The sequence below is a fragment of the Pristiophorus japonicus genome, chromosome 3, assembly GCF_044704955.1.
Source record: "Pristiophorus japonicus isolate sPriJap1 chromosome 3, sPriJap1.hap1, whole genome shotgun sequence".
Classification (NCBI taxonomy): Eukaryota; Metazoa; Chordata; class Chondrichthyes; family Pristiophoridae; genus Pristiophorus; species Pristiophorus japonicus.
In genome coordinates this window covers 82,574,065-82,590,172 of record NC_091979.1, presented here as the reverse complement: position 1 = coordinate 82,590,172, position 16,108 = coordinate 82,574,065, and the positions used below count along the sequence as shown (strand labels likewise).

General features: G+C 44.6%; 1 protein-coding gene across 4 annotated transcripts in view; it reads left to right on the top strand.

Moving 5' to 3' along the window:
• The window catches only part of LOC139259776 (coiled-coil domain-containing protein 89), a 77,382-nt gene that overhangs the window by 44,570 nt on the left and 16,704 nt on the right, over positions 1 to 16,108 (top strand). For 2 of the 4 annotated variants that reach the window (XR_011592653.1, XM_070875505.1), the window contains exons 5-6: positions 455 to 531; positions 9,254 to 9,353. Coding sequence is in view for 3 of the 4 variants with exons in the window: in XM_070875505.1 (XP_070731606.1) it covers positions 455 to 531; positions 9,254 to 9,353 (177 nt within the window). In the remaining variant the exon portion in view is untranslated. The other 2 variants (XM_070875503.1, XM_070875504.1) reach the window with 2 other exon arrangements.

Below are 16,108 nucleotides of genomic sequence, written 5' to 3'. Positions count from 1 at the left end.
AGTAGGGTCTCTTTCTCATTCATAGCCATCACAACAGGGTGTCTCATTTTCTCTCTCTCCTGAACTCCATCATCTGGGACCTCAAGACGGTCTCTTTCTTTCTTCCTTCCATCTTCAACAAATTATTTTTTATTTTTCCTTCTCCATACCCAAAGCTCTTTTTTTCCTCTCCTTTCCTTTTTGTCTGTCTTTCTCTTTTCTCCTCATTCCCTAGGCTGCAGTGCTTGTGAAGTAAAGTCAGAAGATCACTTATCAGAGATAGATTCCTGTATCATAAGTGGTTCTCAAATCTTTTTGAGCTGAGCCCCACCATTTCAAACGTTCTTGGCTTGGGATATAAAATTGTGTGTCTTTTAGTAGGGATTCTGGAGATATATGTGGATACAACAGGGAACTTTTACTTGTCATTTGTAGAAGTCTAATTTCTGCATCACTGTGACTTTTTGAACTATAGGACAAGCAAAAGGAGATTCTGCTACTTGAGGAGAAATTAAGATTAACAGAAAAAGCAAAGAAAGATGCAGAAGAAAGGTAGGAAAACGGGGGGGGGGGGGGGGGGGGGGAAACAGACCCACCATGGGTGGCAGCACAGTGGTATACAGATACAGTCAGGAGGGAGTAGCCCTGGGAGTCCTCAAGATTGATACTGGACCCCACGAAGTTTCATAGGCAAGGAAACCTCCTGCTGATTACCACCTACGTCTTTGTTGAACGCCATTTGGAAGAAGCACCACAGGTAGCAAGACCACAGAATGTACTCTGAGTGGGGGACTTCAATGTCTGACTACTGACCGAGCTGGCTGTGTTCTGACGGACATAGCTGCAGACTGGGCGTGCGACAGAGAACCAACACAAGGGAAAAACCTCATCCTCAACAATCTACCTGTTGCAGATGCATCTGTCCATGACAGTATCAGTAGGAATGAAACACAGTCCTTGTGGAGACAAAGTCTCATCTTCACACTGAGGACACTCTCCATCATGTTGTGTGGTACTACCACTGTGCTAAATGGAATGGATTCAGAACACATCTAGCAGCTCAAAACTGGGCATCCATGAGGCGCTGTGAGCTGAATTGTATTGCAGCACAATCTATAACCATGTAGAAGGACGAGAGCAGCAGGTGCATGGGAACACCAAGTTCCCATCCAAGTCAGACACCATCCTGACTTGGAAATATATTTCCTTCATCATTGCTGGGTCAACGTACTGAACTCCTTACATAACAGCACTGTGGGAGTACGTTCATCAAACAGACTGCAGCAGTTGAAGAAGACGGTTCACTACCACCTTCTCAAGGAAAATTAGGGATGGGCAATAAATGCTGGCCTTGCCAGCAATGCCTACATCCCATGAATGAATAAAAAAAGCAGGACCACTCAGGGTCTATCTTATCTTAGTAATCTTGCCCCCTTCTCCTATCTGTCCGTCCTTCCTTCAATAATTTTGTGTTGTGTTGTGTTCTATAGGCTTCCATGGAGACCAAGGCTGCTTCATCCTTTTCAAGTCTAAACCAAAAGCTGAGCATCACTTGCTCTGACTGTCATAGGTTTCACAGGTATGCTGCTGTTACTTCTTGCAGGAAGAAGCAGTATTAGTCTAAGCAATGATGGTGATCCTCAATCTCCCAGTGGGCAAGGGAGTGGATCATTGAGGATCACAAGATGGTTAAATAATCACCCCTGTTACCCTCCTAGTAAATCTGTTCTGCACTCTATCAAAGACCTTGACATCCTGCCTAAAGTGTGGTACCCAGAATTGAACACAACCTCCTTTACTGTGACAGTGGCAGCATTGTCTTCTTTAGTGGAGACAGATGCAAAGTACTCATTTAGTAACTCAGCTATGCCATCTGCTTCCACAAGATTATCTCCAGTTTGGTCCCTAATCGGCCCCACCCTTTCTTTGACTATCCTTTTACTATATTTATAAAAGACTTTTGAGTTCCCTTTTATGTTACTTGTTAATCTATTATCATATACTCTCTTTGCCCCTCTTATTTCCTTTTTCAGTTCTCCTCTGTACTTCTTGTATTCAGTTTGGTTCTATTGAGTTGCAATCCAAACATTTATCACAAGCTTCCTTTCTTTGTTTCATTTTAATCTCTATCTTTAGTCAATCAGGAAGTTCTAGCGTTCAATGCTCTCCATTTCCCTCTCATGGGAATGTGTCGAGTCTGTCCTGGCACTATCTCCTCTTTGAAGGCCTCCTATTTCTCATTTACTGTTTTAGAAACATAGAAAAATAGATGCAGGAGTAGGCCATTCGGCCCTTCGAGCCTGCACCGCCATTCAATAAGATCATGGCTGATCATTCCTTAAGTACCCCTTTCCTGCTTTCTTACAATACCCCTTGATCCCCTTAACCATAAGAGCCATATCTAACTCCCTCTTGAATATATCCAGTGAACTGGCACCAACAACTCTCTGCGGCAGGGAATTCCACAGGTTAAGAACTCTCTGAGTGAAGAAGTTTCTCCTCATCTCAGTCCTAAATGGCCTACCCCTTATCCTAAGACTATGTCCCCTGGTTCTGGACTTCCCCAACATCGGGAACATTCTTCCCGCATCTAACCTGTCCAGTCCCATCAGAATCTTATATGTTTCTATGAGATCCCCTCTCATCCTTCTAAACTCCAGTGAATAAAGGGCCAGTTGATCCAGTCTCTCCTCATATGTCAGCCCAGCCATCCCTGGAATCAGTCTGGTGAACCTTCGCTGCACTCCCTCAATAGCAAGAACGTCCTTCCTCAGACTAGGAGACCAAAACTGAACCGAGGCCTCACTAAGACCCTGTACAACTGCAGTAAGACCTCCCTGCTTCTATATTCAAATCCCCTAGCTATGAAGGCCAACATATCATTTGCCTTCTTCACCGCCTGCTGTACCTGCGTGCCCACTTTCAGTGACTGATAAACCATGACACCCAGTTCTCGTTGCACCTCCCTGTTTCCTAATCTGCCGCCATTCAGATAATATTCTGCCTTCGTGTTTTTGCCCCCAAAATGGATAACCACGCAGTTATCCACATTATACTGCATCTGCCATGCATTTGCCCACCCACCTAACCTGTCCAAGTCACCCTGCAGCCTCTTAGCGTCCTCCTCACAGCTCACACCGCCACCCAGTTTAGTGTCATCTGTAGTCCTGGCAAATCTTACACCCTTAGAAGAGAGGGTCGCTGCTTTGATGGGTCCTGCCTGGAAAAAAGCAATCAATACTGCACAAGCTGAGCCCACACTTGAGGGACAGGGTAGGTCCCACACAAGAGATTAATGTGCAAAGTTAAAGCACATGGGATTGGGGGTAGTGTGCTGACGTGGATTGAGAACTGGTTGTCAGACAGGAAGCAAAGAGTAGGAGTAAACGGGTACTTTTCAGAATGGCAGGCAGTGACTAGTGGGGTGCCGCAAGGTTCTGTGCTGGGGCCCCAGCTGTTTACATTGTACATTAATGATTTAGACGAGGGGATTAAATGCAGTATCTCCAAATTTGCGGATGACACTAAGTTGGGTGGCAGTGTGAGCTGCGAGGAGGATGCTATTAGGCTGCAGAGTGACTTGGATAGGTTAGGTGAGTGGGCAAGTGCATGGCAGATGAAGTATAATGTGGATAAATGTGAGGTTATCCACTTTGGTGGTAAAAACAGAGAGACAGACTATTATCTGAATGGTGACAGATTAGGAAAAGGGGAGGTGCAACGAGACCTGGGTGTCATGGTACATCAGTCATTGAAGGTTGGCATGCAGATACAGCAGGCGGTTAAGAAAGCAAATGGCATGTTGGCCTTCATAGCGAGGGGATTTGAGTACAGGGGCAGGGAGGTGTTGCTACAGTTGTACAGGGCCTTGGTGAGGCCACACCTGGAGTATTGTGTACAGTTTTGGTCTCCTAACTTGAGGAAGGACATTCTTGCTATTGAGGGAGTGCAGCGAAGATTCACCAGACTGATTCCCGGGATGGTGGGACTGACCTATCAAGAAAGACTGGATCAACTGGGCTTGTATTCACTGGAGTTCAGAAGAATGAGAGGGAACCTCATGGAAACGTTTAAAATTCTGACAGGTTTAGACAGGTTAGATGCAGGAAGAATGTTCCCAATGTTGGGGAAGTCCAGAACCAGGGGTCACAGTCTGAGGATAAGGGGTAAGCCATTTAGGACCGAGATGAGGAGAAACTTCTTCACCCAGAGAGTGGTGAACCTGTGGAATTCTCTACCACAGAAAGTAGTTGAGGCCAATTCACTAAATATATTAAAAGGGAGTTAGATGAAGTCCTTACTACTCGGGGGATCAAGGGTTATGGCGAGAAAGCAGGAAGGGGGTACTGAAGTTTCATGTTCAGCCATGAACTCATTGAATGGCGGTGCAGGCTAGAAAGGCTGAATGGCCTGCTCCTGCACCTATTTTCTATGTTTCTATGTCCTGCAAATTCATCATGGTCCTTCAAATCAGTCTGCTCCCTGGCCTCTGATGTGTGAGTCTACTCATGCCCCCACCTGTTCTGTTATATTTTGCAGAACTTGAGGCCAACCCTGACGATGCAGAAGAAAATTCAGACGTGGATGAGTCTGGAGAATATCTTCCAATCCAACCCTCCAGACCAACATGGGGGGAGAGGGAGGGGATAGAACTGGTTAAAGCTCCCACTGTTGTATTGACTTCGGAGGAGGTGCCGCTCATGGAGGTGACAGCCCCTTCCGTGACTAGTGGTTTGCGTGTTGGTGGGACATTGCATGGTTTCACACCTTCCTAGGTTGCGGGTCCCAGTGGTGGGGTGCAGCGAGGCACACCCAGGGCTCCACCTTCCGAGGTTGCCGGTCCCAGTGGTGGAGTGCAGCGAGGCACAACCAGGGCCCCACCGTCCCAGGCTGCAGGTCCCAATGGTAGGGTGCGAGCCACACCCATGGGAAGAAGGGGAAGGAGAGCTCGACTAAACTCTCCTGAGGTGCAGGATGTAACAGATGTGGTTCAGATGATGTCATTTTGAGCATTGACCTTACCCGATCACTCCTGGATGTCATAAAAGTTAACGGGACTGTTGGGAGAAGTAACAGCAATGCCACGAGAAATGGGAACGATATCCGGGACCATCAGTGAAGGAATAGTGGCCATGAGGGAGGGAATGTCAGAGGTAGTGCAAACCACATCACTGACCATGAGGGAGGGAATGTTGCAGGTAGTTCAGACAGTTTTGCTCAACATGAGGGAGGGAATGTTGCAGGTCGTTGAGACACTGTCAGGGCGCATGAGGGACGGCATGTTAGAGTTAGCTGCTGCAATAAGGGAACACACCCAGACCCCGCCCATTGACAGAATCGACTGCCATCCCCACTCCAATCCCCACACCAGCCTCTGAAGAGCCCCAATCCGGGCCCTCCAACTTGCTGCCTGACGCCTTCCCCATGCCCCCACCCCCCGTCTCAAGAGGTGCGCAGTACCCGAGATGTTCGAAAGAATAAGCTTGGTACCAAGCCCAGAAACACTGCGCCACCGCCTGCGGGCAGGGGTGGTGGAGTGTCCAAGCGCAGCAAGCGGTCTTAGAATAAGGAGGAGGCGAGATGTGTGCAGTCTTTCTTTGCTGCTGCTGTTGCTATTGTTGTTGTTATTATTATTGTTACTGTTGCAACTGTTCGCTATTCTCAAATTTAAAGTTTTTTGTAAGTTATGTAGATATGGGGATTAGTGAAGACAAATGTAGGTCCCTTGCAGTCAGAATCGGTGAATTTATAATGGGGAACAAAGAAATGGCAGACCAATTGAACAAATACTTTGATTCTGTCTTCATTAAGGAAGACACAAATAACATTCCGGAAATACTAGGGGACCGAGGGTCTAGCGAGAAGGAGGAACTGAAGGAAATCCTTATTAGTCAGCAAATTGTGTTAGGGAAATTGATGGGACTGAAGTCTGATAAATCCCCAGGGCCTGATAGTCTGCATCGCAGAGTACTTAAGGAAGCTGTCCTAGAAATAGTGGATGTATTGGTGGTCATTTTCCAATCTGGATCAGTTCCTATGGCTTGGAGGGTAGCTAATGTAACCCCACTTTTTAAAAAAGGAGGGAAAGAGAAAATGGAATTATAGACCGGTTAGCCTGACATCGGTAGTGGGGAAAATGTTGGAATCAATTATTAAAGATGTAATAGCAGCGCATTTGGAAAGCAGTGACAGGATCGGTCCAAGTCAGCATGGATTTATGAAAGGGAAATCATGCTTGACAAATCTAGAATTTTTTGAGAATGTACTAGTAGAGTGGACAGGGGAGAACCAGTGGATGTGATGTACTTGGACTTCCAAAAGGCTTTTAACAAGGTCCCACACAAGAGATTGGTGTGCAAAATTAAAGCACATGGTATTGGGGGTAATGTATTGACATGGATAGAGAACTGGTTGGCAGACAGGAAGCAAAGAGTAGGAATAAATGGGTGCTTTTCAGAATGGCAGGCAGTGACTAGTGGGGTACCGCAAGGTTCAGCTCTGGGATCCCAGCTATTTACAATATACATTAATGATTTAGATGAAGGAATTGAATGTAATATCTCCAAGTTTGCAGATGACACTAAGCTGAGTGGCAGTGTGAGCTGTGAGGAGGATGCTAAGAGGCTGCAGGGTGACTTGGATAGGTTAGGTGAGTGGGCAAGTGCATGGCAGATGCAGTATAATGTAGATAAATGTGAGATTATCCACTATGGTGGCAAAAACAGGAAGGCAGAATATTATCTGAATGGTGACAGATTAGGAAAAGGGGAGGTGCAACGACACCTGGGTGTCATGGTACATCAGTCATTGAAAGTTGGCATGCAGGTACAGCAGGCGGTGAAGAAAGCAAATGGCATGTTGGCCTTCATAACGAGAGGATTTGAGTATAGGAGCAGGGAGATCTTACTGCAGTTGTACAGGACCTTGGTGAGGCCATAACTTGAATATTGTGTACAGTTTTGGTCTCCTAATCTGAGGAAGAACATTCTTGCTATTGAGGGAGTGCAGCAAAGGTTCACCAGACTGATTCCCGGGATGGCAGGACTGACATATGAAGAAAGACGGGATCGACTAGGCTTATATTCACTGGAGTTCAGAAGAATGAGAGGGGACCTCATAGAAACATATAAAATTCTGATGGGATTGGACAGGTTAGATGCAGGAAAAATGTTCCCGATGTTGGGGAAGTCCAGAACCAGGGGTCACAGTCTAAGGATAAGGGGTAAGCCATTTAGGACTGAAATGAGGAGAAACTTCTTCACTCAGAGAATTGTGAACCTGTGGAATACTCTACCACAGAAAGTTGTTGAGGCCAGTTCGTTAGATATATTTAAAAGGGAGTTAGATGTGGCCCTTACAGCTAAAGGGATCAAGGGGTATGGAGAGAAAGCAGGAATGGGGTACTAAAGTTGCATGATCAGCCATGAGCATATTGAATGGTGGTGCAGGCTTGAAGGGCCGAATGACCTAGTCCTGCATCTATTTTCTATGTTTCTATGTTTATGTGATTTTAAAGTTTTTAAGTGATCTTAAAAAGTGATCTTAAAATATAGTTTGATACAAGAATAATTTTATTCAAGTTAAGTACATTGTAAACTTTTGAATAAAATATATTTTACATTAAAACTGAATCATGTTCCATTAACACGACACAACATTACAGAACAGCTCCAAACAGTAAACATGTCGATATGGAATAATTGTTGCTTAGCCCTCAGGCATCAGTAAAGTGTTCACGGATGAGCTGCTGGCACAAGGCTCGAGCAATCGTTAAAGGGGCACGATGGCCCGCCCTCCTCCTCCGTCGTGCTCCGGCCTCAGGCACTTGAATGGCTTCCTCATCCTCATCGTCCTCCTCCTCCTCCTACTCGTCACCTCCTTCTTCCACATCATTATCATGAGCCACTATCACCGCAGGTGGGTCTTCCACTACCAGATGCTGCTGTCTCATGATGGCTAAATTATGCAGCATGAGCACACAACAGTGAACTGACTGACAATCTCAGGGGAGTATGCAAGTCGCCTCCGGAATGGTCCAGGCATCGGAAACGCTGTTTAAATATGCCAATGGTCCTCTCAATGATGCTGCGCATCACAATGTGCAACATGTATTGACGGTCAGCTTCCCTCCGGGTTATGTGTAGGGGCGACCTGAGCCAGATGGCGAGGCCCTACCCTTTGTCTCCCAGCAGCTAGCTCTGCCCTTCTGGCTGCTGCTGCTGAAACAAAGCAGATATAACGCTGTCGCGTAGGATGGGTGTTGCCAGGGTATCTTGCATCGACTGACATGATATGATGCATGTCGTCACACACGAGCTGCACATTAATGGAGTGGAAGTCTTTTCTGTGCCTGTACATCTCGGAATCCTCCAAAGGTGCTCGCAAGGCAAAATGGGTACAATCAATGTAGCCCTGTACATTTGGGAAGCCAGCAATCCTGGAGAAGCCCACATACCTGTCATGGATTGCTTGTGCGGTCATGCAGAACTTTTTGAAGTCATTCCTACACGCATACAGTGCAGCCGTGACCTGGCGAATGGAGACGAGTGTTGCATGTTGAGAGATGGCGCATACATCCCCAGTTGTAGCTTGAAACGATCCGGAGGCATAGAAGGAAAGTGCAGCTGTAACCTTCACTTCAACTGACAAAGCAGTCCTGTTGATGCTTCTAGGTTACAGGTCTACTTTGACCAACTCACAGATCTCACTTACAACTTCTTTGCGGAAACGCAGGCTTCTGACACAGTCTGCATCACTCAGGTGCAGGTACGACCGCCTGTCTCGATATACCCAAGGTGGGTAAGGCCTCCTGCCCAGCACCCTACGACGTGCGCCAAAAAAATGGCGCAAATGAACGAGGAAAATTGAGCCCTAAAACTGATTGTATTCACTGAATCTCATCACCGTGCTGCTCTTGTACAACTCTCACAAATTGATTCAAAGTTCCACAGCAGGGCTAGCAAAGACTTGAGAGGGTACCTGTCCACTCTCTTGTCTACAGTTACTATATGATTTAGTGAATAAGGAATTAGGAAAGAAATTGAAGAGTCTTGCATTCAAAGTAAAATTAAAATTTGTTAAGAAAGCATAGAAAGAAAATGGCATGCAATTACTCACTTTAGTCAGTTATTCATCCATCATACAATTGCTTATATACAAAGCTATTCTTGAGCCTTATTATGGAGCATTCCTTTGAATGATTGCTGTCAGATTATTTGAGTGGAAATAATTGTATTTGTTACACATTTCAATTAACAGTTGCTTTATATTTCAGATTTCAATATGAAGCTGCAGTGGTGAATGCAAGTGTCAAAGTCAAGGAGTTACAGCAGCAGAATCACAAATCTCAACAGCTTTATACTGACTTGGAAAGGGTAAAGTAAAGTAACCTCTGGCTATAAACCTGAACAACTCACCCTCATATTTTTGTTATATGGGCTATCGCATATCATGCACTATTCTTGAAAGAGTTGGGCTTCCTGCTCAGACATATATGAATACTACTTTGAAACTAACCATTAAGAGATACACAAGTAACTCACCTACTAATTTAAAACAGAAATGTGGCTGTCTTCTATAGTCACAAAAATGCATTTCCTTTTCAATAATAAAAGCATTTAGGATACGTTAATTAGAGAATAAAATTACTTCTACATTGTTTCAAGCACACCAATATTCTCCTTCCATTAGTGACAAATTGTGCTGTGAGTTTCTAGTGTATCACGCAACCTGGAAGCTGTACAGTATGGTATTGGTGTTTTGAGCGTTAACTGAAAATACTTTCATAAAAGTAGTATCACCCAATATAATACATTATTTCCCCTCCTTTCTGCTATCTTTTCTCATCCCCCAGCAGGCAGGCAGGAAAACCTTTGCCAAAAGATTTGCAAAAGAGTCCCGACTTATCCCTTTGATATTTTGCTAGCTTCAGTCTGCATCTCTTGTATTTCAGGCCTAAAGCAGCACTGATTACACAAAAACACAAAATCTTCTACATGTAGTTTAGAAAATCAGAAAGTCTCTACTATCTATATGCTATGGGTGAAAGTAAACAGACAGATACAAGTTAAAGTTATTTATACTAACTGCGGTCTCAAAATCATTGCAGGAACACGTGCATCTCTCCTCTCTTGACACAAAACCTCGGGTGTAGGTGTGAACGTGTAGAAGTCTGGAATGAGGCAAGAACTTTAGATTCACAGGGCACGAAAATTAAAATATTTTTCAGGATGGTCTACTCTACAAACTTCCGTTATGTACTGCCAACCATCCATGACTTCCATTACTATAATCTGAATGTAATTAGCCCATTACATAATTTCTCAGTGTCAAAAATTAATTTATATTTGCTAACCACTTCTTTCATTAATAGGAATTTGAAGCTTTCAAAAAGCACAGCAATGACCTGCTAACAAAAGAGAAGGAACTGAATGCCAAACTACGTCATCTGATTGACTGATACCAGAACATTAGTATCAACATTAGTATATTTTACATTGCAAATTGACCCTTCATACCCAGATGCAAATAAAAGGACCATTTTAATTACCAGCTTTTGAAATAGTTTATGCTCTCCATGAAAATAAATAGGCCATTATCCATAAACAGGAAAAATCATAGGCCAGATTTGGGCTTTTCTGCTTGCAGTGGGCTTTTGTTTCCTTACACTTTTGCTGCAAAAGACCTTATTCTGGTTTCTCTTAGTTCTTTGATGCAGAAAACCATTCATAGACCAACAGAAAAACTTAACATGAAAAACACAGAGCACATTCCAAGGTCAGAAAGCCAACACCAAAAACTGAAACAAATCTGCGAGGAAAGTTAAAATTTCAGAAAAACAAAGATTGTATTATGCTACTAAACTAATACCATCATAAGGAGTGGGCCGTGTACGCAGTGACTGAAGAATTTTCAGGCGGAAAGATGATGAGAGGTCTTAAAGCAACATTTGCTCATTTGGATAATTGCTTATCCACTGGTTTGTAGAAAATGAAAAATATTTGTCTTTTTATTCTGGTTTCTATTGATCGGAAAGCAAACATCCCAATTTCTGTTTTTGTTTTAAATTATACTCATTAAGGGCAAGAAGAATTTTGAGCCATGCATCTGCAGTTTCAGAGTGTAGTAGCTATTGTATACAGTCACACTTTGCATGTGTTTTATCTGCATACAATAAAATATTGTATCCTGTTTCATTTTTTTTTAAATTGGAAAAGGGTCTTTCTCACATACCTAGCTGGAAAAAAAAACCTTTTGTAATCAGTTGATCTGCTATACAGGGACACTTCATTTCAGCTTTACTGATCGAAAACCATCTTTCCATGGTTAACCAGCATGCTTAGTTGAGAAAGCTTGGGCTAAAAATTCGAGAGCTTTAAGCCACCCATTACCGGCAAATAATAGCGAAAAGAGGGTGGCATGTCCCACGGAGTCCTTCATCTTCCAAGGCCTGGCTTCGCTGCCGGTAAGATCGATGGCCCTGCAGATTTAAATGAGGGAGAGGTGACGGTGCACGCCGACTTAACATCCCCATGGCGAACTTGGACCTTAGCGCTAAGTCTAGCGCTGGATCCTACGCTCGCCAGGAAAAAACAACGTTCAGCAGACTCACAGAGGCGCTGTCAGCATCTCTTAAAGAGACATACACATCTTTCAGATAAGTTTGCATTTAAGCTTTTGGATTGGATTTTTTTTGCTATATTGAAGTAGTGGCTTGCTGCACTACATGGTTAATAGTTTTTTTTTAAGTGAGTAGGGAGGGCTGCTGGATATTTGATAAAGGAAAGCCTCTGAGAAGACAGAAAATGCTGGAAATATTCAGCAGGTCAGATAACATCCATGGAGAGAGAAACAGAATTCATGTCTCGGGTTCAGATGCTGTTTGAGCTGTTGAGTATTTCCAGCATTTTACGCTATCATTTCAGATTTATAACATCAGCTTGCAGAAGGAAGAGGAAGAAGCTGAAGACAAAGATGGTGAAGAGGAAGAAGCCGGAGCAGGAAGCTGAAGAGGAAGAAGCCAAAGGGCAGGAAGCTGAAGAGGAGGAAGCAGAAGGAAGGATTCAACCTAGACAGCCTCTTTTTGGCCAAGATATCCGGAATGGAATCATCCGCCTGCAGTACCAGCGACCACAAGCCTAATTCGTCTTTCAACGTTTGTTCCACACCTTACCTTCCCTCTGTTACTGACCATCACAGCGTCCTCTTGGCCATAATACTGAAATAAAAGTCACCACAAAGCACATTCCATTCCAACTTTATACATCTATCAATCCAATATGACATCAATAAATCAACTCATCCCCCTTATGCATTCTCTTAGTGACTGTCTTGTGTGTGCCTTTGCCTATCCTACTGATGTCACACAGTGCTACCCCAGTGGCTGTAGCATGGTTGGTGGGAGGCTGCTAAATTTCAGTGGGGACACTGAAAATGGGCTTGCTGGTCAACCTTGAGGAGCTGGTGGGTGGGAATATGAAATCGAGTGACAGTGTTTCTTCTTCACTCTCCTCTCCCTCCTCTTGGCCAACCACTGGCTGGGCAGCTGCATTGAAATGAGGAAGGCACAATGGGAGAGTTGTGAGGGGAGGGCAGGAAAGCAAGAGGTGCATGCAAGAAGGAGGATACCAGCATCTTGTATTCTTTCTGCACCGCCACTGGCCTGCACCACATCTTGCAAGGTGGTGAGATGAGGCTAGGAATGGGAGGTGTGCCTCATGATTGGTACAAATTGCTAGTAGGTGATTGGGGGGGAGGGAGTTGTGCATTGAGATGGGTGTGAGGTGAGTGATTCAGTTGGTAGGAGATGGCTTTTGAAGATGCATCCACTGACCTTGACCAGTGGTCTGAGGTTATGAAGTTTCTTTGGGCACAGGAGCCAGGTGGTGGGGGCGACATTGCTGACAGTGACAGCCTTGGTGATGTGTTCCCATGTCGTTCTTTCTGGAGGACTTCCTGAAGCCTGTAGATAGATGACCTCTCTTGCAGTAATGATTTTCTGCACGAAGCTGTGATGCTGCATGTGAGACCCTGGGTGGCCCTGCCCTAGATTTCTGAGCCATTTGTGTTAGCACTGAAGCACTTTTGCCATTTTTTGGGGTGCAGAATGGAGTTCAGCTTTCAGAGCTGAAGGGGCGATTTTCAGCTTTTTGGTTTCTGTTTCCGGTCGGAGCGGTGTTGGTGTCAGGAAAGGAGCGGAACTGTGGGCGGATCAGAGTGGCAACCATTAACGGGGCAGAAGTGGGGCTGGGTGGGAGCGGCCGAACTCCAAGTCATCAGTGCCGCGTTAACATAGAAACATAGAAAATAGGTGCAGGAGTAGGCCATTTGGCCCTTCAAGCCTGCACCTCCATTCAATAAGATCATGGCTGATCATTCACCTCAGTATCCTTTTCCTGCTTTCTCTCCATACCCCTTGATCCCCTTAACCGTAAGGGCCATATCTAACTCCCTGTTGAATATATCCAGTGAACTGGCATCAACAACTCTCTGCGGCAGGGAATTCCACAGGTTAATAACTCTCTTGAGTGAAGAAGTTTCTCCTCATCTCAGTCCTAAATGGCTTACCCCTTATCCTAAGACTATGTCCCCTGGTTCTGGACTTCCCCAACATCAGGAACATTCTTCCCGCATCTATCCTGTCCAGTTCCATCAGAATCTTATATGTTTCCATGAGATCCCCTCTCATCCTTCTAAACTCCAGTGAATAAAAGCCCAGTTGATCCAGTCGCTCCTCATATGACAGCCCAGCCATCCCTGGAATCAGTCTGGTGAACCTTTGTTGCACTCCCTCAATAGCAAGAACATCCTTTCTCAGACTAGGAGACCAAAACTGAACACAATATTCCAGGCGAGGCCTCACTAAGGCCCTGTACAGCTGCATTAAGACCTCCCTGCTCCTATACTCAAATCCCCTAACTATGAAGGCCAACATACCATTTGCCTTCTTTACCGCCTGCTGTACCTGCATGCCCACTTTCAGTGACTGATGAACCATGACACCCAGATGTCATTGCACCTTCACTTTTCCTAGTCTGCGGCCATTCAGATAATATTCTGCCTTCGTGTTTTTGCCCCCAAAATGGATAACCTCACATTTATCCACATTATACTGCATCTGCCATGCATTTGCCCACTCACCTAACCTGTCCAAGTCACCCTGCAGCCTCTTAGCATCCTCTCACAGCTCACACCGCCACCCAGTTTAGTGTCATCCGCAAACTTGGAGATATTACACTCTATTCCTTCATCTAAATCGTTGATGTACATTGTAAAGAGCTGGGGTCCCAGCACTGAGCCCGGCGGCACTCCACTAGTCACTGCCTGCCATTCTGAAAAGGACCCGTTTATCCTGACTCTCTGCTTCCTATCTGCCAACCACTTCCCTATCCACGTTAGTATATTACCCCCAATACCATGTGCTTTGATTTTGCACACCAATGTCTTGTGCGGGACCTTGTCAAAAGCCTTTTGAAAGTCCAAATACACCACATCCACTGGTTCTCCATTGTCCACTCTGCTAGTTAGATCCTCAAAAAATTCCAGAAGATTTGTCAAGCATGATTTCCCTTTCATAAATCCATGCTGACTTGGTCCGATCCTGTCACTGCTTTCCAAATGCGCTGCTATTTCATCCTTAATTGATTCCAACATTTTTCCCACTACTGATGTCAAGCTAACCGGTCTATAATTACCCGTTTTCTCTCTCCCTCCTTTTTTAAAAAGTAGTGTTACATTAGCTACCGTCCAGTCCATGGGAACTGATCCAGAGTTGATAGACTGTTGGAAAATGATCCCCAATGCATCCACTATTTCGAGGGCCACTTCCTTGAGTACTCTGGGATGCAAACTATCAGGCCCCGGGGATTTATCGGCCTTCAATCCCATCAATTTCCCCAACACAATTTCCCGCCTAATAAGGATATCCTTCAGTTCCTCCTTCTCACTAGGCCCACTGTCCCCTAGTACCTTCGGAAGGTTATTTGTATCTTCCTTCATGAAGACAGAACTGAAGTATTGGTTCAATTGATCTGCCATTTCTTTGTTCCCCATTATAAATTCACCTTATTCCGACTGCAAGGGACCTATGTTTGTCTTTGCTAATCTTTTTCTCTTCACATATTTATAGAAGCTTTTGCAGTCAGTTTTTATATTCCCTGCAAGCTTCCTCTCATACTCTATTTTCCCCCTCCTAATTAAACCCTTAGTCCTCCTCTGTTGAATTCTAAATTTCTCCCAGTCCTCAGGTTTGTTGCTTTTTCTAGCCACTATCCTTAATTTCCTTTGTTAGCCATGGTTGAGCCACCTTCCCAGTTTTATTTTTACTCCAGACAGGGAAGAACAATTGCTGAAGTTCATCCGTGTTATCTTTAAATGTTTGCCACTGCTTATCCACCGTCAACCCTTTGAGTATCCTTTGCCAGTCTATTCTAGCGAATTCACACCTCATACCATCGAAGTTACCTTTCCTTAAGTTCAGGACCGTAGTTTCCGAATTAACTTTGTCACTCTCCATCTTAATAAGGAATTCTACCATATTATGGTCACTTTTCCCCAAGGGGCCTCGCACAACAAGATTGCTAATTAGTCCCTTCTCATTACACATCACCCAGTCTAGGATGGCCAGCTCCCTGGTTGGTTCCTCGACATATTGGTCTAGAAAACCATCCCTAATACACTCCAAGAAATCCTCCTCCACCGTATTGCTTCCAGTTTGGCTAGCCCAATCTATGTGCATATTAAAGTCACCCATTATAACTGCTGCACCTTTATTGCATGCACCCCTAATTTCCTGTTTGATGCCCTCCCCAACATCACTACTACTATTTGGTGGTCTATACACAACTCCCACTAGCGTTTTCTGCCTTTTGGAATTCTGCAGCTCCACCCATACCAATTCCACATCATCCAGGCTAATGTCCTTCCTTACAATTGCATTGATTTCATCTTTAACCAGCAACTCCACCCCACCTCCTTTTCCTTTCTGTCTATCCTTCCTAAATGCTGAATACCCTTGGATGTTGAGTTCCCAGCCTTGGTCACCCTGGAGCCATGTCTCCGTGATGCCAATCACATCGTATCCGTTAACTGCTATCTGCGCAGTTAATTCATCCACCTTATTCCGAATACT